Below are 21,573 nucleotides of genomic sequence, written 5' to 3'. Positions count from 1 at the left end.
ATTCACCAATCTCATGCTGACAGCCATGATCTCGGCTTTGTTTACTTCCTTTATGACGTCACGCCTGGGCCTCCGGCGGTCATAGAGATGACTCTATCGTCATCATCTGGCACTTGCCGATTCTTTCTTCAGCCCACAATGGCACGGGAGAGCCCGGAGAAGCACCGGATGGTGGCGGGGGGGAGTCCCTTCCCGTCGCCTATAAGAATGATCAAGAGGTGGGACTGCCGCTATGATCATTCTTATCGTGCACAGAATCGCCAGCTGGAAAGAATGATATCTGAATGATGCCTGTAGCTGCAGGCATCATTCAGATATCCCTGCACAACATCAACGAAGTCATATGACCCCTAAGGTATTGAAGTGGTTAACAGACAGTCATTAATGTCTAAACCGCTGGCAACAAAAGTGAATACACCCCTAATTGAAAATGTCCAAATTGAGCCCAATTAGCCATTTTCCCTCCTCGCTATCATGTGACTCGTTCGTGTTACAAGGTCTCAGGTGTGAATGGGGAGCAGGTGTGTTAAATTTGGTACTCACTTTTGTTGCCAGCGGTTTAGACATTAATGGCTGTGTGTTGAGTTATTTTGAAGGGACAGCAAATTTACACTGTTATACAAGCTGTACACTCACTACTCTACCATGTAGCAAAGTGTCATTTCTTCAGTGTTCTCACATGAAAGGATATAATAAATATTTACAAAAAATGTGAGGTGTGTACTCACTTTTGTGAGATACTGTATATTTGGACACAGGCACAATTTTCATATTTTTGGCTCTGTATGCCACCAGAATTAAATCAAAACAAAACAATCCAAATGAATTTGAAGTGCAGACTTTCAGCTTTAATTCAAATGCCGTGTACACACAATCGGAATTCCGGCCAGAAAAAGACCGATGAAAGCTTTTCATCGGAAAATGCGACCGTGTGTATCGGAATTTAGCTGTCTGAATTTCCGCCAAACAAAAATTTATAGCATGTTCTCAATTTTCCCGACGGAAAAACTTTCTATCGGTAATTCCGATCGTGTGTATGCAATTCCGACATGCCAAAAATCACGCATGCTCAGATTCAACTACGAGACTGAAGCTATTGGCTACTGGCTATTGAACTTCCTTTTTCTAGTCACGTCGTACGTGTTGTACGTCACTGCGTTATAAATGATCGGAATTTGGCAAGACAGCTTGAGCCGAATTCCGTCAGAATTTCATCGGGAAAACCATCAGAGCTTTTTCCGACGAGAATTCCGATCGTGTGTACGCGGCAAAAGGGTACAATGTAAATATCAAGTACAAATTTTAGGAACGGCAACCGCTCTTATACACAGTCCCCCCCATTTTCAGGGACTCAAATGCAATTGCACAAATTAATATAATCATTAACTTTTTATTTATTTTTAATATTTTGTTGAGAATCCTTTACTGGCAAAGATTGCCTGAAGTCTGGAACCCATGGACATTACCAAAGACTGGGTTTCCTCCTTTCTGATGCTTTGCCAGGCTCTAACTACACCTGTTTTCAGTTCTTGCCTTCAGCAAGTAAAATGCATGCTCAATTGGTTTGAAATCAGGTGATTGACTTGGCCAAAATCCACTTCTTTTCCTTCAAAAGTTCCTGGGTTGCTTTTGCAGTGTGTTTTGGATCATTGTCTATCTGTACTGTAAAGTGTACCGTCCAATCAACTTTGCTGCATTTGGCTGAATCTGGGCTGACGGTATATCTTTAAACACTGCAAAATTCATCCGGCTGCTTCTGTCTTCTGTCACATCATCAATTAACAACAATGACCCAGTGCCACTGAAATTCATGCATACCCATGCCATCACACTGCTTCCACCATGTTTTACAGATGACGATGTGTGTTTTTGATCGAGAGCTATTCCACGCCTTCGCCACACTTTTTTCTTCCTGTCATTCTGGTACAGATTAATCTTAGTTTCATCCACCCAAAGAATGCTTTTCCAGAACTGGTCTGGCTTTTTTAGATGTTTTTTGGCAAAGTCTAATCTGGCTTTTCTAATCTATAGGCTTATGAATGGTTTGCACCTTGTGGTGAACCCTCCTGTATTTGCGCTTGTGAAGTCTTCTCTTGATGATAGACTTTGACAATGATACGCCCACCTCCTGAAGGGTGTCCTTCACTTGTCTGGATGTTGTGAATGTTTTTTTTTTTACCATAGAGAGGATCCTGCGATCATCCACCACTGCGATCATCCACCACTGTTGTCTTCCATGGACATCCAGGCCTGTTTTTACGTTGCTGAGCTCACCAATGCGTTCTTTTTTCATCAGAATGTACCAAACTGTTGATTTGGCCACTCCTAATATTGCTGCTATCTCTCTGATAGATTTGTTTAGTTTTTGAAGCCTTTCAATGGCATGTTATACTTGCATGGACAGCTCCTTTGAATACATGATGTAGGTTCAAAGCAACATATTCCAAATGCAAATACCACACTTAGAATCAACTTCAAACCTTTTACCTGCCTAATTAATGAAGAAATAATGAAGTAGCAGCCCACAGCTTTTGATTCAATTGTCCAATTACTTTTGGTCCCTTGAAAAAGGGGGGTGGCTATTCTTAAAAGATGTGATTCCTAAACTGTTCCTCCGATTTGGATGTACATACCCTCAAATTTAACCTATGAGTGTGTACTTTCAGCCCATATCCGTTATAGAACTATAGCTTGAATATGTTTTGCTAAATATCTGGAAAAACTAACATTGTGCCTGTGTCCAAATATATATGGACCTACCGTAACTGTATGTAAAGGTTCTGGGTAATGAGGTAGGAAAGTTTTAAAACTTCTATTTAAAACTTCTATGTTTTTGTTAACTGTATAAATCTCACTAGGGAGATTTATTTTATTTCCTGTTTTAGAAGTACAATAGGAAGTGAGTACAAATCTCTCTAATGTTAAGGAAATCCTGTTTTAGCTGTCCTCACTGGAAGATTTCCTCTGTATTGCTATTCAGATGACAACTCAAAATGTTTGTTTTTTGCAGAATATTTGGTACCTGTGACAATGTTTTTTTTAAACCGTTTTTATCTCATTGGGGAGATTTTCCTTTACTTCCTGTGTTCAAGCAGTTAAGGAGTTCTTGTTTTAGTAGTCAATTGAACAAGTGTCCCAACTGAAAGATTTCCCCTGGATTGCTGTTCAAGTGACAACTCAAAACGTTAGATTTTTTAGTCCCCTTTGACAATGGTTATTTTTTTTTAACAAGAAGAAAATGTTTATTCGATTTTTACAGTACAAGCGATGTATATACACAGTTGTTCACAGAAGATTGTTACATGAATTGTCACAGGGCGAATGGGCTGTACATTTAGGCAGGAGAAAGATGCGCCAGGCTGTTACGTTACAATACATTAGGATATGGGTTTGGCGGTAGTAGTTTTCAGCAGTACTAAATAAGGAGGTCCTGAGGAGGGGGGGGGGGGGTCAGAGCAAGGCAGGATACGGGGAGGAGAAAAAGAGGGGGGACAATGGTTATTTTTAACTGCTTGTACCTCACTGGGAGATTCCCCTTTATTTCCTGTGATGGAGACACAACAGGAAGTGAGAAGCCGCCAAAAGCAAGGGAAAAACAATTTAAGCTGTAGCCAGAATAAGAGTCCCCATTTTTTGCAGTGTCCTTACACATACTTTGAAACGTCAACTAAAGTCCACAGATACTCATCTCCGCCTTCCAGTGAAGTGGGCACTGACATCTTCTCCGTGGGTATTTCCTACTTTTTCCTTTGGCCTCTTGATTTGTCAGCAAGGGATGACATAACTAGTCATTCATTCTGGTATCACTGCAGAATGTTGGGAATGTCTGCTGAGGTGGGCTTGCACATTCAACATAAGACTGTGAACAGTCAGATAAGTTTGTCTTATGGCAGAAGAGACATAGCATTTCTTTTCTGCAATAAAACACTGCTCACAATACTTTTTATGGTAGGTTTAGGTCTATGAGAGTTGTTTTACTGCTTGTATCTCATTGGAGAGATTTCTGTTTACTTTCTGCTCTGGTGGCATATTAGGAAGTGAGCTGAAGTCTCTCTAAAGTTAAAGCGGAGGTCCACCCTAAAGTGGACCTTCCGCTCATCGGAACCCTCCCCCCCTCCGGCGCCACAATTGGCACCTTTCAGGGGGGAGGGGGGTGCAGGTACCTGTACAGTACAGGTATCTGCATCCACTTCCGGGATAGCTCTCTGCGGAAAGGGGCGTAGATTACGCCCCTTTCCGAAAGTCCCCCGCTGCCTGCTGGGAAACACACAGATCCCAGAGGCAGCGGGTCCATCCTTATTGCGCAGCGCGACTCGCGCATGCGCAATAGGGAACCGGGAAATGAAGCCGAAAAGGCTCCACTTCCTGATTCCCATACCCAAGATGGCGGCGGCAGCACCCGAGAGACGATGGAGAGATCGGCTTCGGGTGCCGACATCGCGGGAGCGCTGGACAGGTAAGTGTCACTATTTTGTAATATATAAGTCGGCAGCTGCAGTATTTGTAGCTGCTGGCTTTAAAAAAAAAAAAAAAAAAAACGCGGAGTCCCGGCAGACTCCCGCTTTAAGGTCTCACTAAACCCACATCATAAAAAACTATCAATAAATGTGTATTACATGCTATCCATATTCACTCAGTCACTATGATTGTATTTGATTCTGCTGTTCTCTATCTCTACCTTCTGTTCATGTTCCCAATGCAGCTAAGGGTTTTGTAGAGCAGTGTTGGCAGCTCTGCACATGCTCAGTTTTCAGTGAGCTTCTATGCTGAGCATTTCCTCCATATCACATCTGATCAGCCCATGGGACTATAGAATCAGTGTATACACAGTGATAAATGACAGCCTACTCCCTCCCTCCTCCTCCATGTCAACTAAGAAGCTAAACACAATGGGGGGTGGGATATTACATGTAGATTGATGGAGGCTTCACCTATTCTAAGACACAGGCTGGAGGGGCATGACACAGCCTTTGACTGGCAGAAATCCACCCACACCATGTTATTGCCAAAAAAATAAAGATTTGATTTCAATTTAAAACAGATTATTGATGCCAATTATTTATTTTTACTCTGTATTCCACAGGCTGGTTTTTTTTTTGTTTGTTTTTTTACACACATGAATAGCAGCAGAGGAACAGAAGCTCCTCCTGCTTATTTTTCCCCCAGGCAGGCTGGGAAAGATCTGCGTCATGTGACAGCGGTATATTAGGATTTTTTTTTTTATTAAAATAACTACAGTGCCATTATCCATAAACAGAGAAAGGAAGGTTAATTTAAAGTGGCTGTAAAGGCAGAAGGTTTTTTCGAATCTAATGCATTCTATGCCTTAAGATAAAAAGCCTTCCAACTGCAGCAGCCATGCCAGCAACCCCCTAATACTTACCTGAGCCCCATCTCTATCCAGCGATGTCCACGAGTGCCTCGGCTATCCAGGACTCTCCCTCCTGATTGGCTGAGACACAGCAGCGCAGCCATTAGTTTCCGCTGCTGTCTATCAAAGTCAGTTAGCCAATCAGGAGAGAACTGGGGCTTCGTGTCTGAATGGGCACACAGAGTTGCGGCTCGGCTCGGGTGCCCCCAGCTTCTAACTTCAGCTTCTTCAAGTTAAAAACAGTTTTTTTTGCTAGAAAATTACTTAGAACCCCCAAACACCCTACAGAATAAAATGACGGTCGTGTACTTCCTGTCACACCGTATTTGCGAAGTGGTCTTACAAGCGCACTTTTTTTTGGAAAAAATGCACTTTTTTGAATTTAAAAATAAGACAACAGTAAAGTTAACCCAATTTTTTTTATATTGTGAGAGATAATGTTACACCGAGTAAAATGATACCCAACATGTCACGCTTCAAAATTGCGCCCGTTCGTGGAATGGAGACAAACTTTTACCCTTAAAAATCTCCATAGGCAATGTTTAAAAAATTCTACAGGTAGCATGTTTTAAGTTACAGAGGAGGTCTAAGGCTAGAATTATTGCTCTCGCTCTAGCGATCATGCCGATACCTCACATGTGTGGTTTGAACACTGTATCCATATGTGGGCGCTACTCACGTATGCGTTCGCTTCTGCACATGAGCTCAGCGGGACGGGGCGAGTATAAAAGCACTTTTTTACCTTTTATTTTTACACTATTTAAAGAAAAAAAAATTGCGTCACTTTTATTCCTATTACAAGGAATGTAAACATCCCTTGTAATAGAAAAAAAGCATGACAGGACCTCTTAAATATGAGATCTGGGGTCAAAAAGACCTCAGATCTCATATTTACACTTAAATGCAATAAAAAAAAAAAAATGTCCAGCCAGGGTGAAGATCCGATTGCCACCGGAACAGTAACCAATATAAGTGATCTCGCAGCAAATGCTCCACAGAGACCACTTTTATCTGAAACCGGACCACTGGCCGAACACAATGATACCGGGGTTAGGGCAGCTAGCTGCTGCCATAACAATAATATCCCATCAAAGTTAGGACGTATATTGGCATGCGGTGGTCCAGAAGTGGTTAACTCTGAAAGAACAGCAGTTTAAGCGCCAACAACAGGGAAACCTTGGCTTTTGTGATGAAATAATTAAACTCAGACTTCTAAGCCTTTGGCGTGGCCCTTGTGTACTCTATACACCTTCTCTCTTTAAAATCAATACAGCAATTGAAGCGTCTGTGCTTCTATCCCATTCGGTTTCTCTCGTAGTTAGACGCAGTTGACAGGGCACTTCTAGCAGTTTGTCCTATTCTTAAGATCCGTTTCCATTTATTTTGGGGTGTTCCGTGTTTATAGAAGTTATTTAATCTCTGTGTGGTTAAGTAATAATAAAGTTCCAAAGCCATTACATGCCAGCGGATCACCTGTGTATCTTTATTGTTCTTTCTGTATCATTGTTATTGCTCATTATTGTTGGGTTCATTGCAATTTCAGGTATTTGTGTGTCTCTCTATTTCCCTGAATGCTAACCATAGGCCAGAATTCACCTGGCACACAAGTTCCACAACAGTGCATCTGATCATGTACAAGAACGCACTAAACATTAAATGATGTGTTATGTGTTATAAGCATGCTGGTGATGCCAAAAATCACAAAACCAAAGCTGCTTGGGATAGCAGATTGAATGGCGCTGGGACCCCCAGGGTAGATATTCCTCGATAGTTACTGATAATTAATCACAATAATCTACTACTTTTATCCCAACAGGACATCTGAGTGATGTATAGGCTGCTTCCATCACCCTGATAGATCTCTGGGGAAAACCTTGGGCAATCAGTAGCCAACCATTATACCTTCACTAAGCTGCTGTCACTCATCCTGCGTGACAGCAGGGTAGTGACTGTGACTAGGTCCGGAGTGGCAATCTACAATATCATCATTCTGCTGCAGGCAGGAAGAAGCATTTCCTCAGTCGCCTCTCCTCCAGTAATCAGACTGCAAACTTGTAAGGTGAAAGGCAGCCGCAGATTTGTGGCAGACATTTGTGAACACAGCCAAGAACTGCACAGACAGCACTATATACATTTGGAAGTAGATGGTTACCCCAGATGATACCTGGACAAAGATGGTACTGTCCTTCCGGAGAAAAAAACAAACAGATGAAAGCAATGTGAGGAGGAGCACTGTCACCTCTGTTAAAGGTAATACCTGAAGTGTTTATCTTACATATTACTGAGTATGTATGCTTACTGGGCCCATTTTATTTTTTTTAAAGAGCGCCTTCAATCATTTTTACTTTATGCTAAACCTCTTGGTGCCAGCTGTATGCGGCCTCTTTGCGGGTAGACCTTGGCAACAAGTGGCCGCATATTTGCGTGCATTAGTGCAAATACAGCTGTGCCGAGGCACACTTATGCCATGTACACACATCTGACTTTCCGGCGGACTTTGGGGAAGGGCGCCCCCCTTCCCCAAAGCGCCCACCCCCCCATGTTGAGGGCATGTGGCCTGGTATGGTTCGAGGAGGCGCTCGCTTGTCCCCACCCCCTTTCCTGACTGGCTGGGCTGCGTGCTCCGATAAGGATCTGGTATGGATTTTGGGGGGATCCCCATGCCGTTTTTTGGCATAGGGGGTTACCCTTAAAATCCATACCAGGCGACGGGGCTCGCAAGGTATCAATCCCGCCGATGAAAGCGGCGAGATTGACTTCCTTCTCCAGTCCCGTTGTACCTGGAGTCACGTTCAAAATTAACAGACTTTAGTCCATGTGTGGGCAAGTCCGTTCATTTTGAAAGTCCGTTGGACCTCCGCCAAAAGTCCGACAGGAAGTCCGTCGGACCTAGTCTGCCGGAAAGTCCGTTCATGTGTGTGCAAGTGCACTCATTCGGAAAGTCCGGCGGACCTCCGCTGCAAAGTCCAGCAGACCTCCGCTGCACAGTCTGGCAGATTGTTCGCCGGAACCAAGTCTGCTGGAAATTCCGATCATGTGTGTGCAGGTCTGCTCATTCGGAAAGTCCGACAGACCTCCGCTGCAAGTCTGCCGGAAAGTCCAATCATGTGTACGCGGCATTACTGGCAGCTAAAGGAAAGTTCCTAAATGCTGCTTGCGATTGAGAGCTTCCCGATCATGTGCCTGTCAATCATGGCGGTCACATCATCATAAACCCTGCCTCCCAACATTTTAAACCCCTTAAAGGGCCGGGAGGCGCCCACTCCAAGGGGTTAAAAGACTAAAGAGTCTGATATTGTCCCTAGAATTCAGAGCCCCCCTCCCCACCTCTATTTTCAGCCCTGGCAGAAGATAATGTACTGTATATCCCTCTCCCTCAGTACAGTAAATAGCAGATCCTACAGTGTCGGGTTTGCACTACAGTCATGAAATCTACACCTTGCATACTCTCTATAGACAGGATTACACAGATATTAAGCTCCACCAGCGTCACCCACATCCTGTGGCGGGCCGAGTCTTCCTGCCTCTGTAGTCAGCCGCCTCGTTGATGGGAGCCCAGCCAAAGAAGACATGTCCTCAGATAAGGTTTAGAGCTGGATGTCATATGTTTGCTGATACAGGATGTGCATTCTTTGCTACAAGGATGCCTGCTCGGGAATTCTAATTAAACAAATGGCTCTTAAAGGTGAACCTATCATGCTTAATTAATGTTAGTTTTAAAAGTTTAAAGCTGAACTGCAGACACAAAAACTATCAATTGAGTATATTCCGCGGTAACCACAAATGATAGAAAATTCACTTAGTGTGCATCAAATGGCTCTGCAAACCCAGATATTATCTTGTAGATGTAGTGATGACATCATCACTGTGCTGTACATAGCCTGTACAGAGATTAAAGCTATGGGAGGGGCTAAGCAGGCCCCACCCACTAAAGGCTGCCCACCTTAACACCCCCACTACCTCCAGGTGCATTCAGCTGTTTGTGTATTGTGATCACCTGATATTCGGAACTATTCACAACATGGCAGTAAATCAGTCGGAAACACTGTTGCCTAGAGCTCGCCATGTGCAGGTGGAAGATAGAAATTATTTGTATCCAAAATTTTCAAATGACCTAGCTGGTTATGTTTATAGCAGGCGCAAGAGAGTAGGATGGCAGCGTCTATTCTGTGTCAGGTGTTGGCAGTGTCTGACCCCTTGATGTCCAATGTTCTTACTATTCTGGGATTTCTTCCCCTATCCAGTCTGCAGGTCAATGCTATTCCTATGCTGCCCCCGTATGGGATCATTTGGAGTTGCAGGTGACGTCTAATCTCAAGAAAAACAAGGAGCATGACAGAGGATTTCTTTTATCACGTGGAAGGGTCAAAGAAGAGCTGCAAGCAATAAACATTGGTATTGCCTGTTCTTATCCACTGGTGTCAGCATGCTCCCATCTATCCAAGTCATGGTATACTATAGTATTTCTTAGTTCTTAGTCACCTTCAACTGGACTTGCTCTATAATTAAAAAAAAAACATTCTAGCAATTATGTAAAAGTCTAATGCCCTGCTCTTTCTTTCTCTTTTTTTATTATTTTTATTGCTTATAAACAATAGTATACAAAAACAGTAAACAACCATAACCACAAATCTGTATCTGGATTTTGCAAAGGCATTTGACACAGTTCCCCATAAACGTTTACTATACAAGCTGAGGTCTGTCGGCATTGGACCATAGAGTGAGTACATGGATTGAAAACTGGCTACAAGATCGAGTTCAGAGGGTGGTGATAAATGGGGAGTACTCTAAATGGTCAGGGGTGGGAAGTGGGGTTCCCCAGGGTTCTGTGCTGGGACCAATCCTGTTTATTTATTCAGAAATGACCTGGAGGATGGGATAAACAGCTCAACCTCTGTATTTGCAGATGATACTAAGCAAAGCAGGGCAATAACTTCTCTTCAGGATGTGGAAACCTTGCAAGAAGATCTGAACAAATGAATGAAGTGGGCAACTACATGGCAAATGAGGTTCAATGTGGAAAAATTTAAAATAATGCATTTAGGCGGAAAAAACACAAATACAATCTACTCATTGGGCGGAGAACCTCTGGGGGAATCTAGGACGGGAAAGGACCTGGGGGTCCTAGTATCCTAGTAGATGACAGCCTCAGCAATGGCATGCAATGCCAAGCTGCCGCAAGCAAAGCAAACAGAATATTGGCATGCATTAAAAAGGGAATTAACTCCATAGAAAATTATAATTCTTCTGCTTCACATGACTCTGGTCCGGCCGCACCTGGAATATGCTGTACTGTTCTGAGTCCTCAGGAAGGATGTGCTGGAACTGGAGAGTGTACAGAGAAGGGCAATAAAGCTATTAAAGGGTCTGGAGGATATTAGTTATGAGGAAAGGTTGTGAGCACTGAAATTATTCTCTCCGGAGAAGCGATGCTTGAGAGGGGATATGATTTCAATGTACTGGTGACACCACAATAGAGATAAACTTTTCCATGAAAGGGCATTTAAAAAGACTTGTGGTCATTCACTAAAATGAGAGGAAAAACGATTTAACTGGAAACAGCATAGAGGGTTATTTAAAGTGAGAGCAGTAAGAATGTGGAATTCTCTTCCACAAGCTGTGGTTTCAGCGGGGAGCATCGATAATTAAAAAAAAACTATTAGATAAGCACCTGAACGACCACAACATACAGGGATATACAATTTAATACTGATATAATCACACACACAAGTTGGACTTGATGAACTTGTGTCTTTTTTCAACCTCACCTACTATGTAAGGCCTCTTTCACACTGACGTCCCGTTCAGGCCCGCCTGTCAGTTTTTCAGGCGGACCTGAACGGGTGCTCCATAGAGCTCTATGGAGCGTCGGATGTCAGCGGTGACATGTCCGCTGACATCCGACCCGCTCCGATCCGAAAAAGTGTAACGGAGGAAAAAGCTATTTTTCCATCCGTCTGCGGATCGGATCGGGTGACGACGGGCACTGCGGTCCGTCGTCATCCGATCTCCCATAGGGGAGAGCGGCGCTGTGACAGGTCCGTCCCTGCGCAGTGTGCAGAGACGGAGCTGTCATCTCCCTGCTCAGCGGGGATCGGCGGAGTGATCCCCGCTGAGCAAACGGATATCCACGGGGCGGATCAGAACTGATCCGCCCCGTGTGAAAGGACCCTAAGTATGTAACAAAAACAAAGAAAGCACTACAATGTATCAGCACTAGCAGCCAATACAACCCAGTGGATCTCAAAGTACATGTCTATCACAGAGGTGTATATCATCATGGATATACAGTAATATGTACAGAGCAAAATAATGAGCAGTTCCCATAATGAAACAATTCATATTTTTTTTTTAAACAAAGTCAACCACATCTTCAAAATAGTCAATACAACCGTTTCCCTCAAGGGAGCATGGCATGGGATTCTGGGGCTCAGAAAGGCACAATAATCCCAAGTAATTCTCAGGAGGAGAAACATAGAAAACCCGTGTAAGATCAGGCCTTTTTCTGACATTTGTCATTTACAAGTAAAATTCTGCATTTTTTGCTAGAAAATTACTTAATTAGGACCCCCAAACATTTATATTTATATATATATATATATATATATATATATATATATATATATATATATATATAGATAGCAGAGACCCTAGAGAATAAAATCGCAGTCATTGCATAATTTTATGTCACACTGTATTTGTGCAGCGCTCTTTCAAATGCATTTTTTTTCCGAAAAAATACACTTTAATGAATTAAACAAAAAAAAGTAGTAAGCCCAATTTTTTTGTTTAATTGAAAGATAATGTTACACCAAGTAAACAGATATTAGACAATGAAAATAGAAAACCACAATATACTGTTCGTATCCACTTTCCCCCAGTGCTCATAGATCAATTAATAGAACAGGTCAGAGACCTTTTGGCAGCTGCTATTAAACATAAAATATACAATAATACCAATATGCTAGAATACAATAATGGACATCCAAGCATTAGCAGCAGCGCTCTAAAAAACATGAAGGTCCTTGTTATAAATGCCCTTTGGACAGATATTACATGACAAATGTCCTTGAGTTAGAAACTGGTAAACATATATACACTCTACAGATGAGAGATTAGCTTCAATTGCAGGTACACAGGTGAACTGATGATCCTTTGGATGTTACACTCACCAGATGATAGGTAAAAATGTGCCTTCAACTGAATCACAGTTGCTCACAACACCCCTTCTCCTGGCAGCAGATCACGGAATAGACTACCTCTTATGTCCTATACACACGGTCGGACATTCTGACAACAAAATCCATCAGATTTTTTCTGATGGATTTTGGGCCAAACTTGTCTTGCATACACACGGTCGCACAAAGTTGTCGGAAAATCCGATCATTCAGAACGCGGTGATGTAAACCATGTACGACAGGACTATATGAGGGCAGTAGCCAATAGCTTTTGTCTCGTAATTTATTCTGAGCATTCGTAGCACTTTGTCCGTCGGAATTGTCTACACACGATCGGAATTTAAACGATCGATTTTGTTGTTGGAAAACTTTAGATCCAGCTCTCAAAATTGCGACGGAAAAGTCAGATGGAGCCCACACACGATCGGATTTTCTGACAACAAGATCCGATTGCACATTTTCCATCAGAAAGTCTGATCGTGTGTACAGAGCATTAGGCTCCAGGCACCCGTCATTGGTTATGGATCTATAGCTCATGAGCGATCATACCATATGGAAGAAATGCTCTCATAGCGTGAGTCCATATTGCACTTACAAGGTACAAAATAAATCAAAGCGAGTTACAAATGCTCATCTATTCCCATGTATCCCTCTCACCGCTCCTCCTGGATGAAAGCCGCAGTGATCCCGGGTTCTCGAGTAAATAGATACCTAACATGTCATGCTTTAAAATTGCGCATGTTCGTGGAATGGCGGTTACCTTTTTTAGAGGTACAGAGAAGGTCTTGAGCTCCGATTATTGCTCTTGCTCTCACAATTGCGGCGATACCTCACGCGTGGTTTGAACACCGTTTACATATGCGAGCGCGACTTAGGTATGTGTTTGCTTCTACACACGAGTTTAGAGGGATGGGGCGCTTTACATTTTTCTTTCCTTTCCTTTCTTATGTTACTTCTTCTAGGTGGCACCTTGTTATAAGTTATAAATTCTATGTAAAGACAGAACAGAGGAGAGTTTGGGCAGAGACATGGGTGAGAGATAAGGCAGGGTATAGAGCTGGCCCCCATGAGACTGGTAAGGCCCCTTTCCCAGTTATGTAGCCCTGGAAGCATGAGGTGTTCCCCAGCCAGGAAATGCTTTGAGAGGTCATGGTACCCTAGTTGGGAGTAGTAATAGGGACAGAATGAAGCATGCACACTCTAGGGAAAAAAAAAAATAAAAAAATCTACTGGCCTTGTCACTTCCTCTCAAAGACTTGGAGGAGCCTAAAGCCCCATACACACTATCAGATTGTCTGCTGATTTTTTCCTTCAGGTTTACCAAAACCATGTAGTACAAGGGCCTGCCTGATTGCATACACATTGAAACCCCTAAGGTTTGACCTCATATTATATGGTTTTGGTAAATCTGATGGAAAAAAATCAGCAGACAATCTGATAGTGTGTATGGGGTTTAAGAGCAACAGAAGGGACTTTTTTTTAGTTCAGAATACATGTGTCACTAAACGACCTGCCATCCAGCTGTTGTACATAATATTTAACCCTAATTCTTAATCCGCCGCTATAAAGAACCTTTATTTTATCACTTACCCTGATTTTGACAGGGGAAAAACATTCTTTAAAGCCCAGGTGATGCCATCACTAAGCTTCAGGATCTTCTCCTCCAGCATAACAAAAGGAGTCTGCAGAACTTCATCCTATAGACTCACTTTACAGAACTAGAGGGGGTCAAGGAGGAGACCGGTCACTCAGCCCAAGGATAGCTAGTAGATGTGGCTGGTCTGCTCAACAAGAAATGCTAAAACTAAGACAAATAAAAAGTCTCCATTTTCTGATAATTAAGGTTGAAGAGAGCATTAAAAAAACATCCATACAGAATACAGAAATGTTATGTCTTACTTGACAGAGATAGAGAATTCCCCGGGTGAACTTTCACTATCACGGATCAGGAAGGCGCCTAGAAATCTCTTTTTCAGCAGGATTTCCTCCGCTACCTGCCTGGAGATCCGACCGGCATACCACCTATATCAAGAAGATAAAAGCCTCAATTACTTAAGCTTACCGCACTGCTTAAAGATGATATATCACTTTATCATATATGGTATAGTGACAGGTTTTCTTAATAGGGAACCCTCAATAAAAATGATACTTGTCATAAGAATGGGACTTTTTAGGTGCCACAATGATGTTGCCCAGCTACCATCATATGCATGTATTTTATGTACTGATATCATTATAATAGTGAAAGGGGGTAGTGGGAGTATGAGTAGCTATGTATTGGACCCTATGTATTTGGCAATATGGATTCAGCTAATTTTTCATTTATGAAGAAGTTTTTTTTGTTTTTTGTTTTTTTGTTTTTTTTTTAATACAACCCTATTCCAAAAAACACAAAAAAAAAGGGGGGAAAAAGGTCTACTGGTTATGCATCCAATAGGTATTACACGGGACTGTCCTCTAACCTCTATTAAACTGCATAAAAAAAAAACAGGTCCCTAGAGGCAGGTAACCCAAAAGAAAGTGAGGCTCACTGAGGGACAGTACACCGGAATCTCAAAACAGGGCTTAATTTATTGAAAAAAAATTTCTTAAAAATTTCATATAATTCACACAGTACAGTGTGAATTATATCAAATTTTTAAGAAAAAAAAAATTCAATAAATGAAGCCCTGCTTTGAGATTCCGGTGTACTGTCCCTCACTTTCTTTTGGGTTACCTGCCTATTCCAAAAAAGTTGGGATGCTATGTAAAATCTACATAAACCCAGTGGCGGCCGGTGGTATATTTTTTTGGGAGGGTGGCAAACAATGCACGCCACGCAGTGCTCTGCGCCCCAAACCCACTCTTTTTTTGAAGCCTTCATAAAAAAAAAAACCCCATTGGAATCCATGTGTCCGGCGCCCCGCATGTAGATTAGGGGGCCAGGTAGGGGTGTGGCGGCACCCCTCCATGGACAGGCCGCCACTGTTTAAACCAGAATGCAATGCTTTTCAGATCTCATAAACCCATATTTTATTCACAATAGAAAACATATCTAATGTTTGAACTGAGAAAATTTACCATTTTAATGAAAAATAGGGTAATACTGAAATGAATGGTAGCAACACACCTCAAAAAGTTGGGTCAGGGTCATGTTTAGCATGGTGCAGCAGCCAATCTTATTTTAACAACACTCTAAAGAAGTTTGTTAACTGAGGAGACCAGTTGTTGGAGTTTTGGGAGAGGAATGTTGTCCCATTCTTGCCTGATATAGGATTCTAACTGCTCAAGATGCACCAAATATTTCCAATTGGCGTCTTGACTTTTTTCAGATTGGGGTTGGAATACAAATTGTAAATTCTTTAAAAAAAAATGCATGTTATGTACATCATTGTGACACCTAAAAGATCCCAATCAAATAATTCATAGTGTTGATTTAAGAATGTAAGGGGACATAATGCAAAATCAGAACATACAATATCTGGCCTGTAATCTGGAAGTATGGGAACACCAACTGCTGAACCAAGCCGATGTTCAGACTTTTATTAAATATGCTGGTGCAGTCATTTATAATAGCATTTAAAAAATGCAGCCAATTACAAATTGACCAAAACAATTGAGAACATTGTGAACATTTGTTGTAATTATGTAAATAGTACAATTGCTTTAATATACAGAGTTCTTAACTGGAAAAGCCCATCTCCAGCCAACTTTTCTTTTTTGGTTGTGGAGGACTGCCAGGTTTTTACTGGTACAGGTTTTGGCGGCGGGTGGGGGTTTGTATTTACCTCTACTTCCTGTCATGGTTACAGGAAATCACAAGGACCAAAAGTGAGAATTTCTCTCTGATGGAGACAAAGACAGCAACAAAATTGCATTATTTATTAGCCCTTGTACACACGGTCGGACATTCCGACAACCAAATCCGTCGGATTTTGTCCGAAACTGTTGCATACACACAGTCGGACCAAGTTGTCAGAAAATCCGATCGTACTTAACGTGATGACGTTATTTCATTAGGATGGGACTACATTCAGGCTAGTAGCCAATAGCTTTGGTCTAGGAATTTGATCTGAGCATGCGTGGCACTTTGTCCGATCGGAATTCTCTACACATGATTGGACAAAGTCCGATCGGATCATGTTGTCGGAAAATTTTATAGCCTAGCTGGAAAACTTGGTCTGTCGGGTACTCCGACGGAAACAGTCCGATGGAGCCCACACACTGTCGGATTATCCAACAACGCGGTCCTATCGGACATTGTCCATCGGAATGTCCGACCGTGTGTACAAGGGCTTAGAGCGGGGAAGGATTAGAATATCTGTGATGGTTTTATTGCTCTCCAGGTCTTCTTGTCCCAGTGACCCTCTCTTATTTCTAGTCCCAATGTCACATAAACAGGAATTGAGGGGAGATATCTCCAATGAGGAGACAAAAGGTCTGACCTTTCCTGGCTCTTTACCAAAAACTGAAAGAAAAATTTGGGCTGGAGCTAGGAGAAGCACAGTGGGATTTGCTTTACAAAAACATTAACCGCTAAGAACATTCAATTTTAATACTGCACAACTGTTATTCTTAACCAGGGTTCCTGCAGAGGCTGTTAGTGATTCCTTAACCTGTTGCCGATTGAGCAACCATTTGATAGTGCCTGCAGCATTCCGGCGTCAACGCAACTTGATAAAGCCATCTGCAAGAACCCGAAGCTATATATAAGTGTGGCATTCTGACCATTGCTGCTTGGTGGGCATTCTTCCCACTTGTCACCAATGTAATGGCCATTTTTTCCCACTGACCACCAATGAATTGGTTTTGGCAAGGGTTCCCTGCAACCTGAAAATTATTTCCAGGGTAAAAAGGTTGAGAAAAGCTGCTGTACAATCTAAGTAAACCATTAGTGGGGTTCCTCCTTATAAAAACATAGCGTAGGCTGTATTTGTTGCACACTCCACTTGCAGATCGGTACAGTGCTCTGAATTCCACCACGTGTTGCAATGTAAGTTGTGGTTTCTGTGGTTTCCTATCTGCTTCACTGAGTTCAGGGAAATAACCCAGCACAACAGATGTGTCTCATCACCAGTGCTGGGAACAAAGGCACCTACAGCTTTATGTCTAAATTATATATCCAACTCCACCTTTTAGTACAGCAGAGCTCATGTAGCTTCAGCCTCACATATATCACTACCCATTTTATAGCAGAAATGTGTAGCGCTGCAAAATCACTTTTCTTACAATTGCCACCAATGAAAGTTCTGTTTTGCAGGAATCCCAAGCAATGTGTGGCACAGTCATTGAGCACTGGACTGTTTGCAGCACTTTGGATAGCTATGGAATTGCCAACTTCAGCAGCTCTCTTCCTCTGTAACATTTCCAAAATACGCCCCCTTCTTAGCACAATGACACCACCAAGGTACCATTTCATTCCCTGGTTATCTCTCGCCTTGACTATTGCAACTCTGTTCTTTTTGGCCTACCTCTCCAAAGGATAATCCCATTCAGTCTATCATAGATGCTACTGTTAGACCCATCCACTTATCCAAGTGCTCAGTGTCAGCCAACCTTCTCTGCCAATCCCTCCACTGGCTTCCACTTGCCCAACAAATAAAATTCTGAATTCTAACAACATACAAAGACATCCACACACCCAGTTACATCAACAATCTCATCTCAAAATTGTATCCAAACCATCCACTCCATTCTTCCCAAGACCTCCTGCTGTCTATCTTCCTTGCCAACTCCTCCCATTGCCTCTAGGACTTCTCCAGAGCATCTCCCATCCTCTGGAACTCCTTACCCCAATCTGTCCAGCTATCTCCTATGAGGTGATCCCTGAAAAAGAATCTATTCACGGAAGACTATACCACCTCTACCTAACAGACTGTAATTCAACTTCCTCCATCAGCTCATCCCTTACAGTTATTACTTTTTGTATCACTCGCCCTCCCTTTTACATTGTGAGCTCTCACAAGCAGGGTCCCCCTAGCCCTTCTGTAATAAAAGTGGAACTGAAGTCTACAATACTTACCACTGCTTCAAAGGACCGACTCCCACAAGGTCCCTTGCTGTTACCAGCATCTTCTCCCCGGCTTCTTCAGCTGTTTTGATTGGCCAGTATGAGATAACATCACTCCTGTGCATGTGCAGCAGCTCAGTCTTCCCGACACACAGGTGCTGTAGCTGTTCATGAGCTACATTGGCTGAAAAATCTGACATGCCTGGTTCCCCATTACTTTCTGTGATTTATAGTTCTGCCACTAGGCGGTGTTAGCAGTGTTATGTTTAACCATTAGTTCTTGAACATTACATTATAACTGAAAATGATATCAAATACTTACGTTGAATTTATTTTTCTGGCACCAATTCATGGTAGCAAACATGTATTAGTTGCTCCGCTTACCACATGAATGCTGCCATGGATTCTCAGGACTACTACCAAACATATGTTGCCATGGATTGGTGCAAGAATAGTAATTTAAGTATTTGATACAATTTTCAGTTATAATGTAAGGCTTTTCCTAGTGGAGCTACATGGTTATGATGTAATTTCCTGTCTCTCTTTTTTTACAATAAAACAAGAAGGACAGATTATGTGTCCAGCATGGCAAGCGTCATATCTGCAGTAGTTTTCAACATGGCCATTTCTTGGTGACATTGCTGTAAATCAGGACTGGATGAAAGACATTGATTTGGAGTTACTTACGGGTGGGGCTTTACTTTGATATAATTCTTAGGAATGTAGCCCTCCTTTCCTTTAAGTTCTGCTTTGTACCAGTTCTGATCATCTTCCATATTGAGGATCTGAAAGAGAACATGACTTCTCTGATTACTAATCATAAACACCTCTTTTGGAGAGAGAAAATTATTTTTAAAAATAAGTATAAAACTACACTGAGAAAAAAAGAAGTATTCATTGTAAACATGTAAGGCCGCGTACACACGCGCGGACTGTTCGCCCAACTTTGTCCGTCCAACAGTTTCGGCAAACAGTCCGCTCAAACTTAGCATGGACGGACATGGCCACACACGACGGACGAACAGTTTGCTGAAACCGCGCGCGATGACGTGAACGGCACGTACGACGGGACGAAAAATACAACGTCCTATACACTGCATTATAGCTTTCGGCGTGAAAATCCTTTCTGAGCATGCGCGCAACTTTGTTTGACGAACAAGCCTACACACGAGCGGACTGTTCGCTGAAACAAGGTTTCAGCGGACAGTTTTACGGAATTTCCGAAAAACCTTGTCCGTCCAACTGTCCGCTGAAACTGTCCGCTGAAAGCCCACACACGAGCGGACTGTCCGCCCAAACACTGTTCAGCGGACAAAGTTGGACGAACAGTCCGCCCGTGTGTACGCGGCCTTAGTGTTACTAAAGTGTTCCTATCATTAGATATATTATTTCATGATAAATAGACATGTGCATTCGCTTTCGTCCGAATGCAATTTCGTCCGAATTTCGGTATATTCGTTGTCGTTTTATCAAACTATAACAAACGCGCAGAATCCGAAAACCCTAAGATCCGACATAAACAAATGCTTTATTTTCATTTTCATTGCGACAACAGTTTGATATAGATAGGAGATTGGACATGACGCTGACAATAGCGATCTGTGTCCATCGAACCTGTGGTTGAATGTGCCTAACCTTAGCGCTATTAGTTCAAGATTATTCTACATAGATAGAAAAGATTTGACACAAAGAGAAAAGATTTGACATTATAGAGACAATAGCAAAAAAGCTAGAATGTGCCTTATCTAACTCTGTTATTCCAAGATTATTCGACATAGAGAGAAAAGATTTGACATGAAGATTCAACGAAGCAGTCGCTGTGAGCAGACATTTATGGTCAAATGCTCTGCCCATAGGCTATAGAAGAATTCTAATGTTGGTTGACTAGTAATAATAATTAATAAATATAATTATTACTAGTGTCATACAACATTAGAATTCTACTATAGCTTGTAGGCGGAACATTCGATCTGAAAATGTACGATCGCGGCGTCGTACAGTTTAGCATTTAATCTTCTTAGAATATTTGACAGACACCGAAAGCCTTCAATGACAGATTCGACCTTAATTATTTCAGATTATCGGAAGAATGCATTTTTTAATGAAACAAAATAAATAAAAACTAATTTCGGAGTAACCAAATAAATGTATTTTTCGGAGAAAACGAAATTCCAAAACAAAATATTTCAGTGTGCACATGTCTAAATGCTTTCATAGGAAGAAATGTGTAATGCCCTGTACACCTGGTCGGAAATTCTGACGGAAAAGGTCAGATCGGATTATATTGTCGGAAAATCCAATCGTGTGTGGGCTCTATCAGACTTTTTCTGTCGGAAATTCCGACAGAAAGAATTTGAGAGCAGGATCTAAAATTTTCCAACAAAAAAATCCCATCTGACTTTTTCCGATCGTTTGTAGAGAATTCCAACTGACAAAGTGCCACGCATGCTCAGATTAAATTACGAGACCAAAGCTATTGGCTACTAGCCTCTACATAGTCCCATCGTACGCAATGAACGTCACCTCATTCCGAACGATCGGATTTTCCGACAACTTTGTCCGAGCGTGTGTATGCAACACCAGTTTTGAACAAAATCCGCCTGAAGAAACAAGGTGGATTTTGTGGTCGGAATGTCCGACCGTGTGTACAGGGCATTAGTGTAACTCTTCCAGGTATTTATCACCACTCACAGAGATCATAGTACTCCCCCTGACCAATAATCCCCCCCCCCCCAGGTTTGGTGTGAGACGGGTTCCGTGAACATCACTAAAATTCAGGTGCAGATTCCGAACCTCACTGAAATCAATGGGCACCGAAGGTTAAAAAAGAGTGATGGACATTTTCTAGGCAAACAGACAAATGGTTGTTACACAAATAATATGGGGGGGGGGGGTTGTTCTGGGGAGCATATACCAAAAGTGTTGCGATCTTGATATTTAAAACCTCCCTTGCAAATCAGTGAGCAATTGGCGTATCCAGAAAGGTAGATTTCTATTCCTCAAAGGTACTTTAGGAACTTAGGAAGACATGACAT

The 21,573-nt window shown here is 42.2% G+C and overlaps 1 protein-coding gene across 3 annotated transcripts in view; it reads right to left on the bottom strand.

Annotated features, from left to right (window-relative positions):
• Positions 1-21,573, bottom strand: part of GRAP (GRB2 related adaptor protein) — a 134,285-nt gene that overhangs the window by 65,597 nt on the left and 47,115 nt on the right. For all 3 annotated transcript variants that reach the window (XM_077449428.1, XM_077449430.1, XM_077449429.1), the window contains 2 exons: positions 19,226-19,323; positions 14,449-14,571 (listed from right to left, as the gene is read on the bottom strand). In XM_077449428.1, coding sequence (XP_077305554.1) covers positions 14,449-14,571; positions 19,226-19,323 — 221 coding nt within the window. The remainder of the gene's footprint in view (positions 1-14,448; positions 14,572-19,225; positions 19,324-21,573) is intronic.

Source organism: Lithobates pipiens, unplaced genomic scaffold (genome assembly GCF_037356315.1).
Source record: "Lithobates pipiens isolate NorthernLeopardFrog02 unplaced genomic scaffold, aLitPip1_a1.2 Scaffold_22, whole genome shotgun sequence".
Taxonomy (NCBI): domain Eukaryota; kingdom Metazoa; phylum Chordata; class Amphibia; order Anura; family Ranidae; genus Lithobates; species Lithobates pipiens.
This window is presented reverse-complemented; position numbering and strand designations above follow the sequence as displayed.